The sequence below is a fragment of the Polypterus senegalus genome, chromosome 3 (genome assembly GCF_016835505.1).
Source record: "Polypterus senegalus isolate Bchr_013 chromosome 3, ASM1683550v1, whole genome shotgun sequence".
In the NCBI taxonomy this organism is placed as follows: domain Eukaryota; kingdom Metazoa; phylum Chordata; class Cladistia; order Polypteriformes; family Polypteridae; genus Polypterus; species Polypterus senegalus.
This window is the reverse complement of record NC_053156.1, coordinates 92,198,682-92,224,862: the sequence shown is the minus strand read 5'-3', so window position 1 is coordinate 92,224,862 and position 26,181 is coordinate 92,198,682. Positions and strand designations below refer to the sequence as shown.

At 37.0% G+C, this 26,181-nt stretch overlaps 1 protein-coding gene across 1 annotated transcript in view; it reads right to left on the bottom strand.

Moving 5' to 3' along the window:
• The window catches only part of mms22l (MMS22-like, DNA repair protein), a 148,406-nt gene extending 129,490 nt beyond the window's left edge, over positions 1-18,916 (bottom strand). The window contains exons 1-5 of the mRNA XM_039747602.1: positions 18,857-18,916; positions 17,137-17,322; positions 10,807-10,932; positions 6,036-6,088; positions 2,775-2,862 (exon numbers count right to left, since the gene is read on the bottom strand). Coding sequence (XP_039603536.1) covers positions 2,775-2,862; positions 6,036-6,088; positions 10,807-10,932; positions 17,137-17,312 — 443 coding nt within the window. The 5' untranslated portion in view covers positions 17,313-17,322; positions 18,857-18,916. The remainder of the gene's footprint in view (positions 1-2,774; positions 2,863-6,035; positions 6,089-10,806; positions 10,933-17,136; positions 17,323-18,856) is intronic.
• Positions 18,917-26,181: the final 7,265 nt, after the last annotated feature.

Genomic DNA, 26,181 nt, shown 5'->3' with positions numbered 1-26,181 from the left:
CAAACGTTAAAGATGCATACAGCGCCACCCCGCTACCTGTGCTTGGGAAAGCAGATTATAACCTGGTTCTGCTTCAGCTCCACTACAAACCAAAAGTAAGGGAGCTACCTACAACAACACGTTCATTCAGAAAGTGGTCCCCTGAGGCACAGCAGGCTCCGAGAGACTGCTTTGGAACTATAGACTGCACAGCTTGTTGACTGCACTACTGACTACATCAACTTCTGTATGGACATTGTAGCTCCAGTAAGAACAGTACGATGCTATGCTAACAAGTCATGGATTACAAGTGACATCAAGGGCCTTTTGAACCAGAAGAAAATGGCTTTTAAAGGCGGTGATCAGCATGAGCTCAAGCGCGTGCAGAAGAAACTCCAAGTCCAGCTCAGGGTGGCAAAGGAGCAGTACAGGAAAAAGCTGGAGCAGAAGTTGCAGAATAACAGCATGAAGGAAGTGTGGGATGGGATGAAGATCATCACTGGCTGCAGCTCAAAGCGAGGTGCCACCATCGAGAGAGACGTGGAGAGAGCAAACAAGAACAACTTCTTCAACAGGTTTGACCACCCTAACCCACTCTCACCCTGGAGTACTGTACCCTCCACCCATCCTTCTGCTGATACCAGCATAGAAGAGACATCCCCACCCACAATTACAACAGCCCAGGTAAGCAGACAGCTGAGGAGACTTTGAGCCAGCAAAGAAGTGGGTCCAGATTGAGTATCGCCATGACTGCGATAGGACTGTGAGTTGGAGCTGGGGAGTCTTCTACAGTGCATCTTCAACCTGAGCCTGGAACAGGGGAGAGTCCCGAGGCTTTGGAAAACATCTTGCATCACCCCAGTCCCAAAGGTATCACGTCCTGGTGAGGTGAACAACATCTGGCCTGTCGCTCTGACGTCACATATAATGAAGACCATGGAGTGGCTGCTGCTTCACCACATGAGGCCACAGGTTCCGCCACGCCCTCGACCCTCTGCAGTTCGCATACCAGGAGAAGGTGGGAGTGGAGGAAGCCATCATCTATATGCTACACCGATCCCTCTCCCACTTGGACAGAGGCAGTGGTGCTGTAAGAATTATGTTTCTGGACTTCTCTAGCGCCTTCAACACCATTCAACCTCAGCTCCTTAAGAACAAGCTGACAGAGATGGGAGTAGATTCATACCTGGTGGGATGTATTGTGGACTGTCTTACAGACAGACCTCAATATGTGCATCTTGGGAACTGCAGGTCTGACAATGTGGTCAGCAACACAGGAGTGCCGCAGGAGACTGCATTTTCTCCGGTCCCGTTCGCTGATGACACTACTATCGTAGGCTGCATCAGGACTGGGCAGGAGGACAAGTATAGGAACCTAAACAAGGACTTTGTTAAATGGTGCGATTCAAACCACCTACAACTGAACACCAGCAAAACCAAGGAGCTGGTGGTGGATCTTAGGAGGACCAGGCCCCTCATAGACCCTGTGATCACAAGAGGTGACTGTGCGCTGAGGGTGCAGACCTATAAATATCTGGGAGTGCAGCTGGATGATAAATTGGACTGGACTGCCAATACTGATGCTCTGTGCAAGAGAGGACGGAGCTGACTATACTTCCTTTGAAGGCTGGCGTCTTTCAACATCTGCAATAAGATGCTGCAGATGTTGTATCAGACGGTTGTGCCGAGCACCCTCTTCTACACGGTGGTGTGCTGGGGAGGCAGCATAAAGAAGAGGGACGCCTCACACCTGGACAAACTGGTGAGGATGGCAGGCTCTATCTAGCTGTCTAGCTGGACAGTTTGACATCCGTGGCAGAGTGACGGGCACTAAGCAGGCTCCGGTCAATCATGGAGAATCCACTGCATCCACTGAACAGTGTCATCTCCAGACAGAGGAGCAGCTTCAGCAACAGACTTCATTCACTGTCCTGCTCCACTGACAGACTGAGGAGATCGTTCTTCCCCCACACTATGCGGACTCTTCAGTTTCACCCGGGGGGTGGGGGGTAAATGTTAAAATTATACAAAGTTATTGCCTATTATACCTGCATTTTTATCACTCTTTAATTTAATATTGTTTTTTTTATCAGTATGCTGCTGCTGGAGTATGTGAATTTTCCCCTGGGAGTAATAAAGTATCTATATATATATCTATCTGTTAGGTTAGTGGGCGACCATAAATTGCCTTCATCATGAACTACCATCCTAACCAGGACTGGTTTCTACAATCACCTTAATGTTGCCTGTACACTGAATTGGATTCTGTGCACTTCACAATGTTATGTAATCATAATGCTGAAATCTTATTGTTGTTTTTATGTTGTTATTATTATTATGATTATTTGTCTCTTTACTGACAAACAATATAAGAATACTGGTTTATTAAAATTTTGTAAATATTTAAAACCTAATCAAAAGCTAAAGTCTTTCAAGTGTGTTGCTATGCACTGAGAAAAGGTAGTGTGAGTTACTGAGATAATAAAAGTCTGCTGCATTCATATAATTTGGATTCATCTAAGGGAATATGAAAATTTTCAGGAGTTTTCAACTTTATAACACAAAAAAATAGTTTTATTTATGGCTATTCAGAAGCCAGTGCAAGAATAACATAGGCATTCACTGGCATTACATGTCAAAATACTTTAAAGCTACTTCACTGTAATCCATGTATACAAAATGCATTGCTATTTGATATTAACCAGGAACAAAATTTAAAAACACAAAACATATAGTGGAGTTATTCATTTTCCATTTATGTTTGCAATAAATAGTAACATATTTTATTTGCTTACCTTGAAATAAACACTTTTACATACTGTAGAAATTTCACACAGTGCTTTCTTATTTCTTCAGCTTCATAATGCATACTACTAGCATGCCCTGAAAAAGTCCATATACGCTGTTATTTTTTGTTTTCTTTTAGTTTCTGTGATATTGTAAAAATTAAAAATGAACAAAATCTGTTCAAGTTTCACATAGAGGACAAAAGAATAAAAATCAACTAACATCAAGTTGTGATGGTAAAAATAATTAAGAATAAATAATGCACTGAGCAAAAATTTAAAGTGTAACAAAAACATGAAAAAATGCTAACAAAGGGTCTAACAAAACATACTAATATATACTGCATCTAACTGGGAAATGTTTATTTACATACTGTTTTCTTCTTGGTTTCAAAATGATCCATTGTCAAAACACAGATTTGTGGATTCTACTAACAGATACAGCTTTCGCTAAAAAGCACAATTCTATAGGTATCTGAAACATGCACACCCAGAAACATTCACAGTGACAGTACAGGTGTTTTATTTATTATTATATTATTATTATTATTTTAACACTGAGTTTTTGATAAAAGGAAAAAAAAACATTTTTTGTGAATTTAGCGTTTTCTCAAATGATGTACTGAATGAAACAGAAAAGTTCAAATTTAATCTCAGGAAAGCATGTTTTCTCTATTTGGGAGACATGCTGAAAGCATATAAAAACTTAGTTTTGGAAGCAAGTGCGAAATGCACATAGAAAATTTTGAGGAACGTATGCCTGTTTTGACTTCTAAAACAGCATCCTTGGCACTCAAGCAATATGTTTAAGAAAGAATTGTGAAGAGCTATAGTTAGACATGGTCGATGAAGATGGAACAACTCGTAAACACAGAACACACTGACAGGCCTGTATTCAGGTAATGGAGTGAATGATACAACAAAAGATAATCAAGACTCTGGTAAGTGGTGGACAGGAATGTTGAGAAGAAAAACCCAAATAAAGGTAGTTTCACTTGTAAGCTCTACAGAGTATGGCAAAATAAAGTACACCATACAGAAATGTTTTTAGAAGCATAAATGCTTATTTATTACACCATGCACTACTTTCTTAGAAATGCTCAGTGAACATCTATATTTATTTGCTCTCTACAGATAAGGATCATGTAAAGATTTTATGTGTCATTAAAGAATTAAATGTCTAACTGCAATGAGTAATGGGAAATGTATGTAATTTTTGTTTTAATGTACATAATTTTTGCAATAATATCAATGCTTCTCTGGCTATGGTTAAACAAATACTATTATTTTTGTCTACTCTGCCAGTAAGACATTTTCAGACTAGGTTTCAGGCATCAATACGGTTATGCTACAGTACTATAAAATCCACTTAGCAATGTCAAATGGCGGAGTGTTCTTAGGTCAGAATCTTTGTTAATTTAAGTTTATGACCAACACTTTCTGGGAATTATTACCCCATAAGATATAAATACAACTTTAATCACTAAATGGGTTTAAAGGCTTGACAATAAGAGAAGGGAAGAAACAGAGTCAAAATGTTTAAAAGAGCCAAGGCATCTATTTCCCAATAAAACTAAACAAAAAAAATAATATTCAGAAAATAAAAAGGAAGTGTGAAAAATGGAGTAAATTTGAGGTACTGCAAACCAAGTATTACATTTTATAAAGCATGATATGTCACTCTTGCTGAGGATATGGTAATGAAAGAACTGAGGACAACCGATTTGAGCCAGTATTAAAGTGGGCTCAGTGTGTGTGCCATGCGATGGACTGGCACTAAGACACCCTCCAGCTGCCCCACAACCCTTCGCTGGATAAGTGGGTAAGGAAGACTGATTAATGGATGGATGCCTATTATATCTATTCAGCTCCTGCAACATGATTGCATGCTGTGCATGGGCTCGATATTGTCTCCCACTGAACCACACATATGCGTTAACAATCTAGCAGCAGAAGGCAATATCTTTTGAGAAATAACTAAATAAATTTCTGTATAGTGAAATGATATTAGCATAGAAAGAATTAAGCAACCGTATGTGTGACTTTTTTCAGTTCTTATTGTCTATGTGTCATCTAGGCATCAATATTCAATGTTGCTTGGTGAGGTGAAGCCATGCCCCTGGGCCTTAAATCCAGTCTCATTTTAAAATAGCTCAATGTCAAAACAATAGTTTGCTTTTCTTTTATTTTTCTTCTTAAAAAAACAAGAATAATCTGTTTGGCAGTACATGTGTAATCTAAAAACATTGATCAATACTCAATAATATTTTGGCTTAAAAAATTGACATATTCGGTATGCTTTAAGGCTTTTCTTAACAATGGGATCCTGGAACCCATTAGCTCTATTATAAAATGCTACAGCAAGCTAGTTATTAGTTTTTAATTTATAAAATATGCTTCACTTTTGAATCAATTTCATGTGGCAAACTAATATATATCTCATGAAATAACTGACCTAAAAATACCAAGCTTAGGTAACTATATGGCCATATCTGATTACAATATTGTCCAAACTACTGTTCTGCTTTTAAAAAGTCTTTGTCAACAGTACTCTCTTCAACCATCTAATGCATTAGCAAATTCATTTAGATATCTTGGTATAGACACTTCAAAAATTAGTGCAGGATATTATTCTCTATAGCTACCACCAGAATAAAACTAGTCTTTCTTCTTGGTCACCTCTTCCACTATCTTGACATTTTCATTTGGCTATCACACTGGCTGGGTTTAAATTTTTTCGTTGCCATGCCTTTTCCCTTGGAACCATCCTCTCCCGTTATCTGTGAAATTTCAAAAGGACCCTTTTATTTTTAACAACCTAACAATGTTTGACCTTTCTTCATCCCAGATTAATGGGTTATCCATATCCAACGTTAAGAAACTTGCATTGGCAGTTCAGCTGATTTGGTTTTGCCCGTTTCACAACTAAACAACAGCATTACAGAGCAAACACATTAAGACCCCTTAGCTGTCTACTCCTACAGTGCATCAATTTTCATACAAAAATAAACAGACTGTGCAACACTGTACATCTGAAACACCGTGGGACAGTATTTACCATGAAAGTTGAAAACCTACTTAGCTGGGACAGCTTGGCAACTATAAGTATGTAGTCTCTTTTGAAGCCATGGCTAAGAATTTAAAAAGAATGAAGTAAATTAAGGGTGATTAACTTTAAATGATAAAATCCATGTTCCGATTTATCATTTGGGCATTAATTTTTTTTCATACAATACAAATAATTTTAGAATAGACAACATAGATATTTACCAAAGTCATGGGAGCTTGATTCAACCAGATTTTCCAATTTCAGTAACTGCTGCCTGTAAAATATTTAGCAGAAAAATACAAAAGAAAAAAAATACTGTTTTGTAGCTCATCTGAGATCAGCCTTTTAAGTAAATTATGTAGCTAATCATTTTCCAAACAAAAACCTCTAAAAAGTGTTAAAAATATGAATCAACTTACCAAACTTAACAAGCAAAATACTGGAACATTGTATGAGCAGAGTTGAGATTCCCAAACACCTTGATTCTAATGTGGCTGCATATTTTTAACCCAAATTCTAAACTAGAAAATAATATGCCTATCCCGATTAAAACCTAAATCCTTGCTCACTGAGTGGAAATGCTGCGAGTTTCAATTTTTACTTTAAACAAGGAAGCAAATATAAATTATTTAGCTTTTCTATGAAATGTACTTCTTAAAAGTGTATGATAAAAACACAAATTTAAATTTGTAATTGTTTTAATATTTTATTGTGTTATGATTTGGTTATACAGTGCATCTGGAAAGTATTCACAGTGCATCACTTTTTCCACATTTTGTTATGTTACAGCCTTATTCCAAAATTGATTAAATTCATTTTTTTCCTCAGAATTCTACACACAACACCCCATAATGACAATGTGAAAAAAGTTTGAGGTTTTTGCAAATTTATTAAAAATAAAAAAACTGACAAATCCCATGTACATTAAGTATTCACAGCCTTTGCTCAATACTCCGTCGATGCACTTTTGGCAGCAATTACAGCCTGAAGTCTTTTTAAATATGATGCCACAAGCTTGGCACACCTATCCTTGGCCAGTTTCGCCCATTCCTCTTTGCAGCACCTCTCAAGCTCCATCAGGTTGGATGGAAAGCATCGGTGCACAGCCATTTTAAGATCTCTCTAGAGATGTTCAATCGGATTCAAGTCTGGGCCACTCAAGGACATTCACAGAGTTGTCCTGAAGCCACTCCTTTGATATCTTGGCTGTGTGCTTAGGTTTTTGTCCTGCCGAAAGATGAACCGTCGACCCAGTCTGAGGTCAAGAGCACTCTGGAGCAGGTTTTCATCCAGGATGTCTCTGTACATTGCTGCAGTCATCTTTCCCTTTATCCTGACTAGTCTCCCAGTTCCTGCCACTGAAAAACATCCCCACAGCATGATGCTGCGACCACCATCACCATGCTTCACTGTAGGGGTGGTATTGGCCTGGTGATGAGCGGTGCCTGGTTTCCTCCGAATGTGACGCCTGGCATTAACACCAAAGAGTTTAATCTTTGCCTCATCAGACCAGAGAATTTTGTTTCTCATGGACCGAGAGTCCTTCAGGCGCCTTTTGGCAAACTCCATGCAGGCTGCCACTAAGGAGTGGCTTCCGTCTGGCCACTCTACCATACAGGCCTGATTGGTGGATTGCTGCAGAGATGGTTGTCCTTCTGGAAGGTTCTCCTCTCTCCACAGGGGACCTCTGGAGCTCTGACAGATTGACCATCGGGTTCTTGGTCACCTCCCTGACTAAGGCCCTTCTACCCTGATCGCTCAGTTTAGATGGCCAGCCAGCTCTAGGAGGAGTCCTGGTGGTTTCGAACTTCTTCCACTAAAGGATGATGGAGTCCACTGTGCTCATTGGGACCTTCAAAGCAGCAGAAATTTTTCTGTAACCTTCCCCAGATTTGTGCCTTGAGGCAATCTTGTCTCGGAGGTCTACAGACAATTCCTTTGACTTCATGCTTGGTTTGTGCTCTGACATGAACTGTCAACTGTGGGACCTTATATAGACAGGTGTGTGCCTTTCCAAATCATGTCCAATCAACTGAATTTACCACAGGTGGACTCCAATTAAGCTGCAGAAACATCTCAAGGATGATCAGGGGAAACAGGATGCACCTGAGCTCAATTTGGAGCTTCATGGCAAAGGCTGAGAATACTTTCATACATGTGCTTTCTCAATTTTTTTATTTTTAATAAATTTGCAAAAATCTCAAACTTTTTTCACATTGTCATTATGGGGTGTTGTGTGTAGAATTCTGAGGAAAAAATTAATTTAATCCATTTTGGAATAAGGCTCTAACATAACAAAATGTGGAAAAAGTGATACACTGTGTATACTTTCCGGATGCACTGTATATCCTGTGATATGGATGTCAGTTTTAATGTATTACTTGATTATACAGTAATTCAAATTTGTTTTATAACAATGTTACTTGAAAAGAAAAAAGAAGCTGACAGTCAAATTTAAAAGAATAGTTGCTTGTTTTACCATATACTAGTTTTAGCTTTGTGTTAATCTTAATAGGCCATATAATACTGGGGTATTCTACAGATCTGTTTTACTCATTATTTCCAGGATTAACTTTTTTGTGTTTTCGAATGATTACCTTGTATTGTATCTTCATTTATAAAACAGACAATTGTGTGCCCCTGAAACATCCCATTTCACAAAGCACTTTGGGAAACTGCCAATTTCACACACAGTTTCAGTCTTAATTGACTGACTTGTCATGCACATTGTAAAACAATGAGGAATAATAAAAATACATTGTTACATTATTACATTTTTTACTTTAAAGGGCAACAAATATATAATAATAAATGTTAACTTAAAAGAAGACAGGTAGAGACAGTATGTCTTCTGACTTCTAGGAAAAAAAGCATAGCTGATAAAAAAAGAAAAATTATTTCGTGAAGGAGTGTGTTTTCAAATGTATCATTCCTTTGAACATTGCAGTTTTCACATACACTGTACTGTCTAAGCAAAAGTGCATGAGGCATAAGCAAATAAAAATTGCACATGTAGCATTCACATGTTTAAGCAGCTACATTTACATGTACAGTATACCTATTGTTATTGTGAATATTCAATTCTGAATTTTTGGCTAATCTGACAACTTTCTAACCTGTGGGCACTCAAAATATAGACATTCAACTGGTAGTGAGAGAGAGAGAGAGGCTGAGACAGAGAGACAGAGGAAATAGAAAGAGAAAATCGAACAATGCATAGACTTCACACCTACACACGTGGACAAAATTGTTGGTACCCTTCAGTCAATGAAAGAAAAACTCACAATGGTCACAGAAATAACTTTAATCTGACAAAAGTAATAATAAATAAAAATTCTATGAAATTTAACTAATAAAAGTCAGACATTGATTTTCAACCATGCTTCAACAGAATTATTTAAAAAATAAACTCATGAAACAGGCCTGGACAAAAATGATGGTACCCTAGAAAAGACTGAAAATAATGTGACCAAAGGGACATGTTAATCCAAGGTGTGTCCACTAATTAGCATCACAGGTTTCTCCAATCTTGTAATCAGTCAGTGGACCTATATATAGGGCTCCAGGTAGTCACTGTGTTGTTTGGTGACATGGTGTGTACCACACTCAACATGGACCAGAGGAAGCGAAGGAAAGAGTTGTCTCAGGAGATTAGAAAGAAAATTATAGACAAGCATGTCAAAGGTAAAGGCTATAAGACCGTCTCGAAGCAGCTTGATGTTCCTGTGACTACAGTTGCACATATTATTCAGAAATTTAAGATCCATGGGACTGTAGCCAACCTCCCTGGACGTGGCGCAGGAGGAAAATTGATGACAAATCAAAGAGACGGATAATACGAATGGTAACAAAAGAGCCCAGAAAAACTTCTAAAGAGATCCAAGGTGAACTTCAAGCTCAAGGAACATCAGTGTCAGATCGCACCATCCGTCGTTGTTTGAGCCAAAGTGGACTTCATGAGAGACGACCAAGGAGGACACCATTGTTGAAAACAAATCATAAAAAAGCCAGACTGGAATTTGCCAAACTACATGTGGACAAGCCACAAAGATTCTGGGAGAATGTCCTATGGACAGATGAGACAAAAATTGAACTTTTTGCCAAGGCACATCAGCTCTATGTTTACAGACAGAAAAATGATGCATATCAAGAAAAGAACACTGTCCCTTCTGTGAAACATGGAGGAGGCTCTGTTATGTTCTGGGGCTGCTTTGCTGCATCTGGCACAGGGTGGCTTGAATCTGTGCAGGGTACAATGAAATCTCAAGACTATCAAGGGATTCTAGAGAGAAATGTGCTGGCCAGTGTCAGAAAGCTCGGTCTCAGTCGCAGGTCATGGGTCTTGCAACAGGGCAATGACCCAAAATACACAGCTAAAAACACCCAAGAATGGCTAAGAGGAAAACATTGGACTATTCTAAAGTGGCCTTCTATGAGCCCTGACCTCAATCCTATTGAGCATCTTTGGAAAGAGCTGAAACATGCCATCTGGAAAAGGCACCCTTCAAACCTGAGACAACTGGAGCAGTTTGCTCATGAGGAGTGGGCCAAAATACCTGCTGAGAAGTGCAGAAGTCTCATTGACAGTTACAGGAATTGTTTGATTGCAGTGATTGCCTCAAAAGGTTGTGCAACAAAATATTAAGTTAGGGGTACCATCATTTTTGTCCAGGCCTGTTTCATGAGTTTATTTTTTTAAATAATTCTGTTGAAGCATGGTTGAAAATCAATGTCTGACTTTTATTAGTTAAATTTCATAGAATTTTTATTTATTATTACTTTTGTCAGATTAAAGTTATTTCTGTGACCTTGTGAGTTTTTCTTTCATTGACTGAAGGGTACCAACAATTTTGTCCACGTGTGTATATAACAATATTAAAAAATACAGAAACATACATTCCTAGTTATGAAATAACACTTAATGAAGAGTAGAATGTGGGCACCGGTAACTATAAAATCATTTTGATAATTATAATAATAGTAATTCCTTACCTGAAGAAGCCAAACAGGACTTTTGTTGATTCAACAAGTGCCATTTCAGTCACCCAGGAAAAACCAAACAGCTCAACTAAATCAGTCTCAAAATCAGTTGGGGAAGGATCTAATCTCAAAAGGAGACTAAAATATTTAATATTCATATTAGAAATTATGTATACATACTATTTTAAGAACACAAACTGAGAGGCAGACTATTTGGTACATGTATTTTAAGATGAGTGCAATTGCTTGCACAGTACTAAGGGATTTTGGTTGGTGGCATTAACTAAATCCAGAAATAATAGCATAAAGCAAAAATAATGAGGATTACATACAATCTATTAGTATTAAAATTATTCCCTACTGAAAAATTATTTTAATTTTGACATATTTAATTTGGCATAAAAATTTACCACAGTAACATAATAATGATTACAAAAAATAAATAAATCAGTTAATTAGTACTAACATGTGTCTCACTGCCCAAAGCAGTGGCGGCCTAAAAGACAAACTCTTAGATAAATACATTTTATCTGTGCAGGACTCCTTCAATGCATTTTATATTAAATCCAATTTACTTCAATGTGTTGCAAGCAAAACACTCAAAAGCAATTTATTTTATTGTTACAAATCTCTTCCAGTTGCCCAAAAAAAAAGCAGCATTCCTTTGAACAAGTAATCACGGAATTATACATAGTCTGACACCTTTTTATAGAAATAATTCTTTCATTGTTTTCAATGCTTCTACTGTTTTCTCCCCAAGATAAATATTTGTTAAAAATTCATTAAATGGCACTATAGACTAGCACCTCAGGCTTTGGGCAGATGTCACTTCATTCACAATAGACTCATTATGTGATCCTAAACAATAAACCAATTCAACTTAGATATTTATTAATATGTTGTTTCAATACAAAGCAAAAATTCTTTAAAGTAAATAAATGCACATGCTTTAAAATAATAAGATGCACCAAGAGCAGCACAGAGGTAAAAAAAAGAGTACTAAAAATCAACTCAAGTAAAAAAATTGTTACTTAGAAAAAATTTACTGACGTAAAATTTAAAGTAACTGACATGCTAAATAAATATCCTCAAATATGCAATACACAGAGTGCTTTGGAAAGTATTAGCAAGATATACATAGCAATACAATAGAACTTAGCATATGGAGGTAAATTTTAAAAACTCAAATTCATGTGGTTGTGCTGCACACCCTCAAATACATGAAAGCAATGAATAAGATATGGGGCCATATTTAGGAGAAAGATTCTTAAACAGATGGGATGTTAATTATTGCTGATCTGAAGTACAGTATGAAACATGTGCTTAGAGAAATACAACACTGGGCATCAGCATCAAAATAAAATTGTCTGTAAGAAAACACAACTGCAGAATTTCTAATATGCACTTATATTTTTAACCCAATTAACTGTTGTATGTACCAAGTGCATCTCACTTATACATTATTATATGGTGCTTCCATTAATTGTAGCCTATTCTTCAAGACAACTAGGCGCTAATTCGATTGCAGCAATACTTGGATACAATGACAGAAATATGGTCATGGTGGCCAAAGCTCGGACCTTGTTGGAGCCCTTTTCGTTTACCAAAATCATTTTTTTTTTTATTTATTTTACCAGACTCAATTAAGTACCCTAAACTAATATGTTACAGTCTGTTTCAAATAAAATGTACAATTCACGTTAATATAGTTTAAATAAAAAAAGACCATAATTTAACAGTTAGATTTTGTCAGTCATTAAACTTTCAAAAAACTGTCAGAAGCAGTGACGCCTATAAGTGTTAATGTATAAATGCAGCAAACAAAATTCTACCATCACTATAAATAAATTAAACTATTTCCATTAGAGATCAATATATTGGCTAAACAGCTATTTCATTTAACTAAATATAAAACACCAATAAATATTTTGTAAAATTTATTTATAGACCCTTTAATTAAAATATAGAAAAATATTTAGTAGTTAATTTTTAAATACATGAGGAAAAATAAATAAGACAGATCAGAATTTTTACAAAAAATGAGCACTATGACCTTTGTACATTGCATTGTGAGTCAATGGCAATACAAAAATTTACCAATAAAATATTTTTGCACTTTGAAATTATTAATTGATACCATCACCTAAAATACTGCTTAAACATTGAATACATACATATTTATCCGTTTTAAAACATTTGTATCATTCACTGTACAAAATTTTTTAGTGTTAAAATATGCAATTATTTTTTATAATTTTATGGGAGTTTTTACAGTGTACTAACTAGTCACTTCCAATACCCGAGGTGTAATTATAAAAATGAATTACAATTATCAGTATGTAGTGATTATATCTTACCTATCCTAAACTCAATAACACACAACAGTACAAAACTATGTATTTGTATTTAAACTGTCAACTACTTTGTCAAAAATTATTTTTGCAGTGTAGAACACCAAATAGCTAGAATGAACTTGATAAGCACTGGCGAATTACAGAGGAATGTAAGTAGTTTTCAACTTCATTACTGTTAAGTGCTTTGAATCACCTTATCTTTAGTAACTGTAATGGGCTGCCTCTTTTTTTCTCCGTCACTCCCACAACTAAAAGATGCACCTTTTGTATCTGTACCTATAAATACACATCTGTTTCGACATCAGAATTTTACTGCAGTACCTTTCAGATACAAACAAATATGATTTTTATCATGTATATACAGTGCATCCGGAAAGTATTCAAAGCACATCACTTTTTCCACATTTTGTTAAGTTATAGCCTTATTCCAAAATGGATTATATTCATTTTTTTCCTCAGAATTCTACACACAACACCCCATAATGACAATGTGAAAAAAAGTTTACTTGAGATTTTTGCAAATTTATTAAAAATAAAAAAATTGAGAAAGCACATGTACATTAAGTATTCACAGCCTTTTCCATGAAGCTCCAAATTTAGCTCAGGTGCATCCTGTTTCCCCTTATCATCCTTGAGATGTTTCTGCAGCTTAATTGGAGTCCACCTGTGGTAAATTCAGTTGATTGGACATGATTTGGAAAGGCACACACCTGTCTATAGAAGGTCCCACAGTTGACAGTTCACGTCAGAGCACAAACCAAGCATGAAGTCAAAGGAATTGGTGGAACAAGTTCGAAACTACCAGGACTCTTCCTAAAGCTGGCCGGCCATCTAAACTGAGTGATCGGGGGAGAAGGGCCTTAGTCAGGGAGGTGACCAAGAACCTGATGGTCACTCTGTCAGAGCTCCAGAGGTGGAGATCTGTGGAGAGAGGAGAACCTTCCAGAAAGATAACCATCTCTGCAGCAATCCACCAATCAGGCCTGTATGGTAGAGTGGCCAGACGGAAGCCACTCCTTAGTAAAAGGCACATGGCAGCCCGCCTGGAGTTTGCCAAAAGGCACCTGAAGGACTCTCAGACCATGAGAAACAAAATTGTCTTGGACTGATGAGACAAAGATTGAACTCTTTGGTGTGAATGCCAGGCACCGCTCATCACCAGGCCAATACCATCCCTACAGTGAAGCCTGGTGGTGGCAGCATCATGCTGTGGGGATTTTTTCAGCGGCAGGAACTGGGAGACTAGTCAGGATAAAGGGAAAGATGACTGCAGCAATGTACAGAGACATCCTGGATGAAAACCTGCTCCAGAGCGCTCTTGACCTCAGATTGGGGCGACGGTTCATCTTTCAGCAAGACAATGACCCTAAGCACACAGCCAAGATATCAAAGGAGTGGCTTCAGGACAACTCTGTGAATGTCCTGTGGACGCTGGCCCGGACACAGACAGACGGACAACGGTTTCTCACCCAACACACCCATTTATTTACAATATTTACAAATTGCAGTTCAGTGCACGTCCCAGTGCCTCTTGCACCGTTCCCCCAAAGTCCAGGCCTCACAGTACTTTAAGCCTTTCTCCTGGCCATCTCCAGTCCTCCCTATAGCTCCATCCTCTTCCACCCGACTCTCGCCGATGACTGGAGGGAGGCGGCCCTTTAAATAGTGTGGCGGAAGTGCTGGCTGTGCACCCGGAAGTCGTCCAGGTTTCCCCTGTCGTCTTCCCCCCAGCACTTCCTGGTGTGGCGGAAGTGCTGGGCTCCCGGGATATTCAGGCACTGGGGCGCCGCACTGGCGGTGGCCACGGGTCCCTACAAGGCTGGGCTTCCAAGCCCTTTACCCGAGGCCCCCAACATAACTAGGGTGGACGCCCCCTCGCAGTCTGGAGGAGGCACAAGCCCTCCTCCGGTCCACCCACCGGGGCGCCGCCTGGCGGTGGCCACGGGTCCCTACAGGGCTGGGCTTCCAAGCCCTTTACCCAAGGCCCTCAACATAACCAGGCATAAAGCCCTCCTCCGGTCCTCCTGGGCGTCCCGGCCGGGGACCACAGTCCTTAAGTGGCCCAGCCAGAGACCAGACTTGAATCCGATTGAACATCTCTGGACAGATCTTAAAATGGCTGTGCACCGACGGCTCCCATCCAACCTGATGGAGCTTGAGATGGGGGTTCAAAGAAAAATGGGCGAAACTGGCCAAAGATAGGTGTGCCAAGCTTGTGGCATCATATTCAAAAAGACTTGAGGCTGGAATTGCTGCCAAAGGTGCATCGACAAAGTATTGAGCAAAGGCTGTGAATACTTATGTACATGGGATTTCTCAGTTTTTTTTATTTTTAGTAAATTTGCAAAAACCTCAAGTAAACTTTTTCACGTTGTCATTATGGGGTGTTGTGTGTAGAATTCTGAGGAAAAAAAATTAATTTAATCCATTTTGGAATAAGGCTGGAACATAACAAAATGTGGAAAAAGTGATGCGCTGTGAATACTTCCCAGATGCACTGTAGTATTATTTAAAAAACCCTATTAGTTTAAAAATAATCAACTTATTTCCATGTGTTTTTGTAAATTTGAGAAAGAGTTCATGTATAAATATAAATCTACAGAGCTTGGGAAGCAGAGTTTACAACACATAATAAGGCTGTTTTTTTATGTCCTTGAGACTAAATTGCTCAACTAAGTTTGACCAGGAATTTAGATTCTTTAATTTTTAGTGAGCACTGCCGCTATATGGAGTGCTTTCCACCACATTGTCCATAGCACAGATGATCGCCACATGCAGAACACAAAGTCACTGAACATGAGAGGTTTATTGTAAACTCTGTATTATGAACATAAGCAATCAAATGTAACAAAGTAGAATTGTTACTAAATAAATATACTTTTTAAAAGTATTTGCATTCAAAAGTACTTACAAATGTACAATTCCTTATATAATCTAATCAGGCTCAGTAACTAAAGTCAATATAATTCAATACTTTTCATTACAAACCTTGGAACTATTATTCCTTAAATACTTTCCTGACAGATTATGCTAGTTTTCTAAATAAAACCCTAAAAGCTCTGTACACAATACTTGTACACAACATTGTCTTCCTGCATTACCAGCACCACCAGAAAATCAGTGTATTCCTCACATCACTAAAAGGAACACTTGTCTGAAGCCACCATAACCATTCACTTTTAAATGATACAAGTTATTTTAAGTATGGAAAGAAAACAGTAAGAACATCACTAAAATGTCTACCTACTAAACTCATGAATCAGTACATCAATAAAAGGAAAAACTCAAAATAAAAATACCTTTATCAACCTCAGAAAAACAGTGGCCATCAATAAAAACAGCTCTCCAGAGTTGAATCCAACTTTTGACTTTTTTCATAAATATTCAGCCATGAATGTAATGAGACTCAATTTGTCTTAAATTGCCAAATATACCTACAATTAGCTTTCATGATTGACAAGATATGAAACTATTATTTCAGTAATAGATTGTTGGTTTTGTTAATGGTAAGTTTAAACATAGGTTTAGGGAAATTCCAACTGTTGCCTACAGAACTTTATGTACTGGCAAATGCAGCTTGAATTAATTTTGTTTGGCTCTGCATCACTGAGTCTAAGTTGGTGACAACTTTGGGGTTTATAGTCCAATATCTTACCCATCGGGCATTGCTGCCATCACCAAATATGACACCTTATGCATTATAAGACATGCATTTCAGTTTCAGTTGATGTATGAGGCTTTACAATTTCCTACAATGTATCATTGTCATTTTTCAGTCTCAAATAATTTCTATCTCAAAATGTTATGATAATGTTGGAATTCATACTCTAAACAAAATACTTTGGATAGCCTATTACATCAAACTAAGATGTATTATGCATTACTATTTTTTAAAGCAGTATATGTGAACTCATAGAAACTAGAAAAAGAAAACCATTAGATACTTTTAAAAGGTTACTACTTAAACGTAATAGTAATAACTACATACCGCTTAAGATACCCCCTTTTGATGTAGCCATCTGAAGAAATGAAATATTTGCCCTCTGTGCCAGACTCAGGCAAACATGAAAAGCAAGGTGGCTTTGAGATGTTCACTTCCCCTTCACATTCCAAGTTACAGGGAGAAGCAGGGGGAGAAACAGACAGATCAAAGTCATCTTCCATGTTAACTAACCTGTTGGAATAAAAGAATAAAAATATCAGTGTAAGTTAAACATATTTATAAATCTATCTTTTTAACATATTTTCTCCTGACCAAAGTTTAAGGGACCTGGAAGAAAACTAAATACTTGATTAAACAAACAGCAACAAATTCAGTTTGCATAAATACATCCATCCATCCATCCATTATCCAACCAGCTATATCCTAACTACAGGGTCACAGGGGTCTGCTGGAGTCAATCCCAGCCAACACAGGGCACAAGGCAGAAAACAAACCCCGCGCAGGGCGCCAGCCCACCGCAGGGCATGCATGCACACACACACACACATACATAATACTTTAAATTTTCCCTGGGTGTGTGTATCTATCTTGACCTTCAGTTTATAAAAAAAGTAACTAGCTTTCAACCTTCCTTAGTAAAACTCTAGCCTCATATATTTCATGAACAACTTCAGGAGTATTATATTACCATGCATCTAGGTAAGAAATAAGTGTTCTTTTAATGTTGGTATCTATTTAAATTCCTCCCTCATGGCAGCTGTTTCTTCCATTTTGAACTCCAATAAAAATCTAATCACAAAAGAGAAACACGTGATGTACAGTACATTGAGTAAACATTTCTGTGAACTGGCAGTCTCAATAAAAATTCTACACATAATAAAAATAAGACCATTCTAGGCAACTCTTCATATGAGGTATTCAAAAGAGTATCCGACTTTAAAAAATACGACAAAATGTCTTGTTAACGTCAGTAGTTCCAGTCACGTAACTTTCCTGCCTTTCACCAATTCCAGAAGGGATGTTTAAACCGTATAATCCCAGATTTAACCAGTTTTTGGGGATTTTAGTTTCCCTTTTACTAAAACAAAAATGACATAAAAAAGTTAACTGACGGCCCCTAATTTGACCTTTGTAAGTAACTGTGAATGCACTGTATGTACGAGTCTAATGAACAGGAACCCAGATCCGGTGCTGATAACTGCCTTGCAGTAACTTGCAATATAGGTTCAGACCACCTACGGACCAGACTAGTAAAGTTTGCTAGCTTAAGGAGACCTAAATGGCAAACTCTAGAAAAATCGGTTTCAACTACATAGGTTTACTATTTAGAATATTTATCATATGTTGCACTGTGGTTTCCGATCCGACATATTTACCAGGACAAAATTCTGATCACAACAGTATTTACAAAGACATATGTTATCTGCAGTTCAGAACAAATCGCCATTGTTCAACGTGGTTACAAGAGATCTACAGCACAAATGTCACACCTGTAAACACTCTTAGAGACGAAAAACTAAATGAATCACATAATTAGTCAAAAACACAAAAGTGTTGCCTTAGCGCGACTAACAAACTTGCAATATTAAATGTCTCTCATCCTATCCATTTTTCTTCAGAAATACACATTCCCTTATTCTAAACAAAAATCCGCTCTACACATAAAAACTGTCTCATCGAGAACACAAACGATACGACTTAAATTTACGATACTCGTTTTACGTCAATCTGCAATAATATTCCAACATTTTATTCATAATCTTACCTCTACACGGCTGCCAGCCTTGTTGTTTTGGTCTCTCCCGCGCCAGAACGGAGAACAGCGGCGCATGCGCTGTGTCACAGGCCGGTTGCCCGCGCTCTTTCTATTGGCCCGAAGTTTCTACCGAGAGGCGGGTATTACTGGCGGTCACAGGAACTGTCGAGCTTCTGGGACAGGATTCACGCATTCTCGTTTTCGTGTGCGTGCACGTGCTCCGTGGGTGAAAGTGGAGAAGAGGATCGGTGGCTGGATGTCAGTGAAAAATGCATTGGTTTTGTTTTTGTAGCTGTCAGTAAATTAGTGTCACACCAATAAAGACCGAGAGTAAACTTTTCGTTATCTTGCTTGACAAGTTATGACAAAATAAACATTAAAATGTATATTTTGCGTAAGCGTTGCTTCTCTGTCTTATTATTTACGCACCGGGTTTCCCTTTCTCCTTGTATAGTGTAGTGATAAATTGGGAGCGTTTGCTGCGTTTCATATTTTAATTATAAACATAACTAAATAATAGACGTGGGTCTGCAGAAACATTTCCCCAAGTGTCGTTTCTAGCGTACAATATGTAAAAATGACGTCGCCCTCTGCGCTCTTCAGTGGAGTCGGTCTCCGAGTTCCTGTCTAATTAAAAAACAGTACATCACAGTTAAATAAAATTGGACCCAGGATAACCCTGATTTCCATATGCAGATTTATCTGCACTGACAGCTCCTCTCTCCGTTGCATTGTGTCTGCATTCAGTACTACCTTGGTGATTTTCACTTAAAATCTGAACAGATACTGAAAAGAGAAAACGATCGGACTCCTTTGTCGTATGGACTCGTCTGTTTGTCTGCATTGATGCCTGTTATGTGCATTTCATACCGCGAATAAGGGTGTAATTATTAGCCATGTGCACTAAGGCTTCTTTTTTCCCGTTCGGATGCTTAAGTAGAACAACGCAAGAAGTCAACGAAACGTGCAGAAATATGGCATTGTATAAGGCGCTTTACAGGCTTTGGCGTGCCTTGATATATGATCAACCGAGAAGAAGGACAAGATATTAAAATGGAATAAGGTAAGATATTTAAATGCAGCAACGACGTTCATAATATAGAAGCCTTTGTTTTTACAGAATAGAATAACACGGCACATGTACTATTCTGTAGCGTAATAGCTTTGCTTTGCATAAAATTATAATAATAAGCAAAAATCTCTTTACAGTAGTTAATATTACTTGAAAGATGTAATCGTTAGCCGCTTGCCTTTCTCCTTCTGTAAAGATGCCGAAGCGGTCACACGTGAAATGATACTGTGTGGGAGTGAAATGTGTCACACGATATGATGTAGAAGATGAGAACTGGTCGAAGAAAATGTATTTTTAGATTTTTATAGATCGTATTGTGGTTCTGAAATTCACAACTGGAAGTACAGTATGTGAGTAAAAGAAGTGATTTTGTATTTGTATACATATAAAAATTGATATTTGACAGTGAAATAAACACGTTAATTGCTGAAACATGCAACCATATGATTTTTGCTGTTTCTTGTGTTAATTAGGTTAAAAATTGCAGCGCTTATTAGAAATTCTAATTTCACAATGCAGTACTGCCAATACGCCCGGTCTGTGAATTATTCACATCTTTAATTTGCCCATTTAATGACAGTGTTCTCTAATCAGAGTGCAGGCTGCTTTCCATGCATTATGTATGATGTTCAAGACTTAAATGCAGGACATTATGGAGCTCACAGAATTGCTCGGTAATTAGTTTTCTGCGCAGTAGTTAGATGTTAAACTACTGGAACACATATTTCACACAAACTATATGGTTTTGCTAATGAAATTTTATCCCCATGATAGCCTTTAAAGGCACAGAAAGACAGTTGTGTTTTATGTCACATTTTAATCAGCCATCCTGGGGAAACTGTATATAATCACTAACCTGTTAGCAACAATACTCTTGAATGAAATTACCCAAATTTTCTTATCACTGGAAAGGAAAAGAAAAACCTGTACTGGTCTGATGTATGTAGGTGATTGTAAACATGAGTCACTTTATAAAGAGTAAGTTTTTTTTTTAAGTTTCCCATCAACCCTTTTCTTAATTCACTTTGTTCAGTAATAGGTTGCAGGGAGCCAGTGCCTATCCCAGCAGCATCATAGGTAAGGCGAAAGTAAATCCTGAATGGAGCTCCATTCTATCACAAACTATACTTAGACATATTCTCACACAGCACTATTTTAGTTCCAGTTAATTAAAACTGCATGTGTGCATGCAAACACTGGGATATTATGCACAATCTACATTAAATACACAATAGCAGAAATTCAAATAGAGTCTAAACTCTTTAAAGTGATAGCGCTCTTCAGTGTACCGCCATGCCGTTCTTGCCTTAACCCTTTCAAAACAATAAAAATACATTTCCCCACATCCTAAAACTTATTTAAACAATATTATCTGAAATAGTGCATGTGATGTTTAGGAAATATAATTAGATAAGCAGAAACGTTATTTTGGATAGTGTCTTTTTCTAGTAAAAATTGCGTTTGGGTACTTTACAAGGTGTTATACATTTCAAATACGGTATTTACATATATTTATACTACTAAGACACAGGCCGGTTAAATTGCCTTACAGGATTACCCAGAAAAACAGAGTTGGAGATTGAACCAACAGCCTTGTTAATCTAATCTGCTCTGCTAGGTCTGTATGGTGAAATAAATCTTCACAAAGATGACATAAACAGGACTGGGCTTTCAAGCTTAAATTTGTTTAGTTTTTTGTTTTTTTTTAAATAGGTATTAAAACAATATCAGAGAAAAGAACACTAGACGTGTTTGTACAGAATAACAACAAGGCTTCTGTAGTTGTCAGGACAGTGTTTTAATTTTGTTGGTTTGTCTTCAAACTTTAAGTAAAATTCAAAGCAAAAGCAAATTTGAAAAATGAATAGAAAAGTAATAACATACAAAAAAAAATCTTATTTACGATGTTTAGTTTCCAGTATCTTTATGTTGGAATAGCATGTTTTTAATTAACATTAAAAAGCTACGTTTATTTATACTTCCCCAATACAGGAAAAGAGACTGTTTAAAGTTAGCACATGTATCATATTCCCATTTCTTCTACAGAAATGTAATAAAATGAATGTATTATTTTGTATGTTTTACTTACTTTACCAAATACAGTAAGGTGATGCAGCATGCGTAAGCTATCCTCCTGATTTTTACATACAGTACTCTGTGATTGCTAGTAATGCACATAGTGCCTGCACTGTACCTATCCATTAACTGTGAATAGTGTTAGTACAGTATTCACACCCTTACAGAATATAATCCTTTACTTTTTAACTTTCGGTTGCATTTCCATTGTTTTAAATATGCTAACTAATGTACAGTATAATAGTCCACTATTTGTAAACTACAGTAGCAATGTGTGATGTGCACATAACAAGCTTAAACTCTGAAAAACCAAGTCATATTTTCAAAGTTATTGCATGTTCTACTTAAGTGTAGTGTAAGCACTAGGGTTTATTTGCTTGTCATGCTGTAAATGCACGAGTTGAAGTTTACAAGATGTAAAACAAGTAACTAGAGCAAGACATTTGTGATCCCTCTTCTATTATGGAAGTATCATGGAGTTTATGATCACCAGACTACTCTCAGTCTTCATTGATTCTGAATTAAAAATTGGTAATGTTACAGTAAAATACTATAAATTCCTTTACCATTAAAATACAGTGGAAAAATAACAATGTATTTTGAAAATGTACTTTTCTTCTCTTGCCCTTCTGGGTTTTTCCCCGGGATTTTACCTTGCATTCACAGTCTAGAGAAATGGTGACAGGTTACTTAGCAAATTTAAACTGACATCATGTGAAAGCAAGTGACTACATTTGTAATGTTCTGTGATGCATTGGTTTCTCTTTGTGTACTTTTTGTTGTCTTGTTCGTTTTTGAAAATGGCACAGGCAGTGAGTTTCTTGTGATGATAAAGTGGATTAGTGGGATAAAAATCAAATGTTATAAAGACTGAATGCCGTACACAAACCAAAAATTTTTAACATGAACTTTCTCCAGAAACAGGTATTAATTAGTAAAGTTTATTATGAAGTCATGCCACTTAATGACCATATCAGCATAACATCTGTACAGCCTGCAACCTGAAACTGTAACTAACTGGAAAATGCAATCTAAAAACATTTTATGTCCACGTCTAACTATTTATGCCCAACAGGCAATTTACTGCATATTGCCATCCAATCAAATGGGAAGATGCTTTCACAGTATAACTAAAACTCGGTAAGATTCATTTAAGTTTTGTTTCTTATGTGTTTTCTTTTTGGCTCAGTCAGTTTCAAATGCATTCCTTTTTCACCATGCCATGAGTTTGCCTCACTTTAAGTATAGTCAATGTTTTTTAAGATTTTTTGTGCCAGGACATATACTGCATTTTACAAAAGCAAAATATATATGAATGAAAAAAGAAACACAATGCTCGTTGTTGGACTGAAATTTCAACATTCATTGTTGAAATAACAATAAATTAATATAATAGTAGAGCAAAACTGTATTGCAGTAAAAAAAAAACAGAAACAACCATGAACATTAGCACCCAGTGTTTTGCAATCTTTCCATACTTTGTGTAACTGTGTCTTACAGCCACCAATGCTTGACACCACTGGTGCAAGCAGCCAGTTAGCCACAGTTGTGGGATGCTGTCTCATCCTGCTGAAGTTCCTGCCCAAGTTTCTGGCCTATGGCAAGCAGAAAATCAGTTCTTTGAATAGTGGGATCCAGGACATCTCAAAGGTCCTCTATGTGGTTAAAATCAGAAGACAAGACAGATTAAGGCAGCACCTGCACACCAGCCTCCATTCATCAGCAGCTATGGTTAGCCTGGCATTGTCCATTTTGTAGGGATAGATCATATAGGAGGTTAGAGCAAAGGGCCTTGCTAAAGGTTGCTCTGCTCTAAGGCCAGCAGCATGGAGACTGCCCCTCACTGTGTTCACTGCGTCTACCAGCATTTTCAGTGGCACTTTGGAAAGCAGATCTGAATTATCTCCCAGATGGATCAGTCTGATAACAACAACATTTATTTATGTAGCACATTTTCATACAAACAATATAGCGAACACAGAAGAACAGACTGCAGAGAACAGTAAAGATTAGTAAAGATTGCGAATCCCTGAAGAATATGATAATTCTGTGTCCATATAGTCTATTAGGAATGCAACTTAAATGTAGCTACAAAAAGCAAAACTAAAATAGTGGGTTTTTAGCAGTTTTAAAAATTTTTCACAGTATTGTCCTGCTAAATTTCTAGTGGTAAAGTATTCCATATTTTAAGTGCATAACAGCAATATGCTGCATCACCACTTTTTTTAAGTTTGGCTCAAGTAATTATAAGCAGACCTCCATTTGAAGATCTAAGGTTACTACTTGTAGTGTAGGGAGACAGGTATGCCTAAACATTTGATAAAGCAAGATTATTTAAGACTTTATAAACCATCAGTAATATTTTAAATGTCAATTCTGAATGACATGGTTAACCAATATAACAATTCTAAAACTGGTGAAATGTCATCAATTTTACTTTTCTAATTAAGATTCTGGCTGCTGCATTCTGCACTAATTGCAACTGATTGATGTGTTTCTTAGGTAGTCCAGTTAGGAATGCTAGTCGACTAAAAACAAAAACATGAACCAATTATTCAGCGTCTTGTAAAGTTATGAGAGGTCTAACTTTATTATATTCATTACATGAAAAAATGCAGTCCTAGTAATCTGGTTAATATGTGATTTGAAGTTTACGTCAGAGTCAATGAACACCCCTAAATTCTTTACCTCCGCCTTGACTTTTAAACCTAAGAGATCAAGTTTATTTCTAATGCCCTTGCTATTTCTGTGTTTGCCAATCACTAAGATTTCTGTTTTTTCCTTATTTAGTTTGTGAAAGTGTCTACTCATCCAATCGAAAATACAAGTAAGACACAGGATCACAGAGCCAGGAGAATCAGGGTTATTATTGATAAATGAAGCTCTGCATCGTGTGCATAGCTGTGGTAGCTCACTTTGTACTTTAATAAGATCTAATACAAGCATGTTGACTGAAAAAAGCAGCAGACCCAAAATAGATCCTTGTGGTACACCATATAAAATATCATGGGTCTCCAAAGTACAAGCACCGCAACTGACAAAGAATTTTCTACACGTTAAATAAGATTGAAGACAATTTAAGACACTGAGCAAGAGGCCCACCCATTGTCTAAGGTGATTTATAAGAATACTGTCATCTGTGGTGTTAAACTCAAGTCTAAGAGAACAAGAACAGATATACATTGTCTGTCCACATTAACCCACAAATCATTTACTGTTTTAACCAGTTGTGTTTCTGTACTATGATTTGTTCTAAAATCTGACTGAAATTTATCAAGAATGTTTATTCAAGTAACCATGTATTTGCTTAAAACTGTCTTTTCTAGCATTTTACTTAAGAAAGGCAGTTTAGAAATTGGTCTAAAGTTCTCAGAGTAAGAGGGGTTTAAAAATTGCAGTCTTTAGATAGTCAGGGAAGATCACAGTATCTAATGATGAGTTCACTATGTCAAGTACACCATCAATAAGAACATCAGGGACGTCTTTGAAAAAGCCTTTTGGAACTGGGTCAAGGACGCAGGTGGAGGGTTTCAGCTGAGAAATTATTCTGCGTAGTTTCGTTGGATCTACTCCAGTGAAAAAATGTAACTCGCTTAATAGGGCATGCTGGGATTTATTTGGATTAACTTTGTGGGGATGTACTATATTATTTTTTAAGATGTTCTATTTTATGTTTAAAAAATATAGCAAATACCTTACAAGTTTCACTACGAGTTTTTAAGAGGCATTCCACTGAACGAGCTGGGTTTAGAAGATGATCAATAGCTGATAAATAGATGATCAATAATGCCTCTCAAGACTGACTGCATTGTTATATTTAGTTATTGTTGCCTTCAATATTTCATAGTGGTCTATCAGTTTAGTTTTTCTCTATTCACGCTCTTTAAATGAGATACTCTTTGGGTTTTCCAAGGTTTAATAGTGCTGGAGGATTTGCCGTCTATCAGGGTCCTATGTCCTCTGTAGCTCTAACCTTAGCATTAAAGTTTTCTACCTTACTGTTTACACTATTAACATTATTAAAGTAAGCACTACAATCTGACTGACTTTCTTATATTAGCAAAAAATGAAGCAGCAGATTATCAAAATAATGTTTTTTAACAATACACTTATTACTTGTAGTTACTGGTATTTATGCATTAAATAGTATGCAAAAATGGTCTGATATACTGAAATTTACGACCTG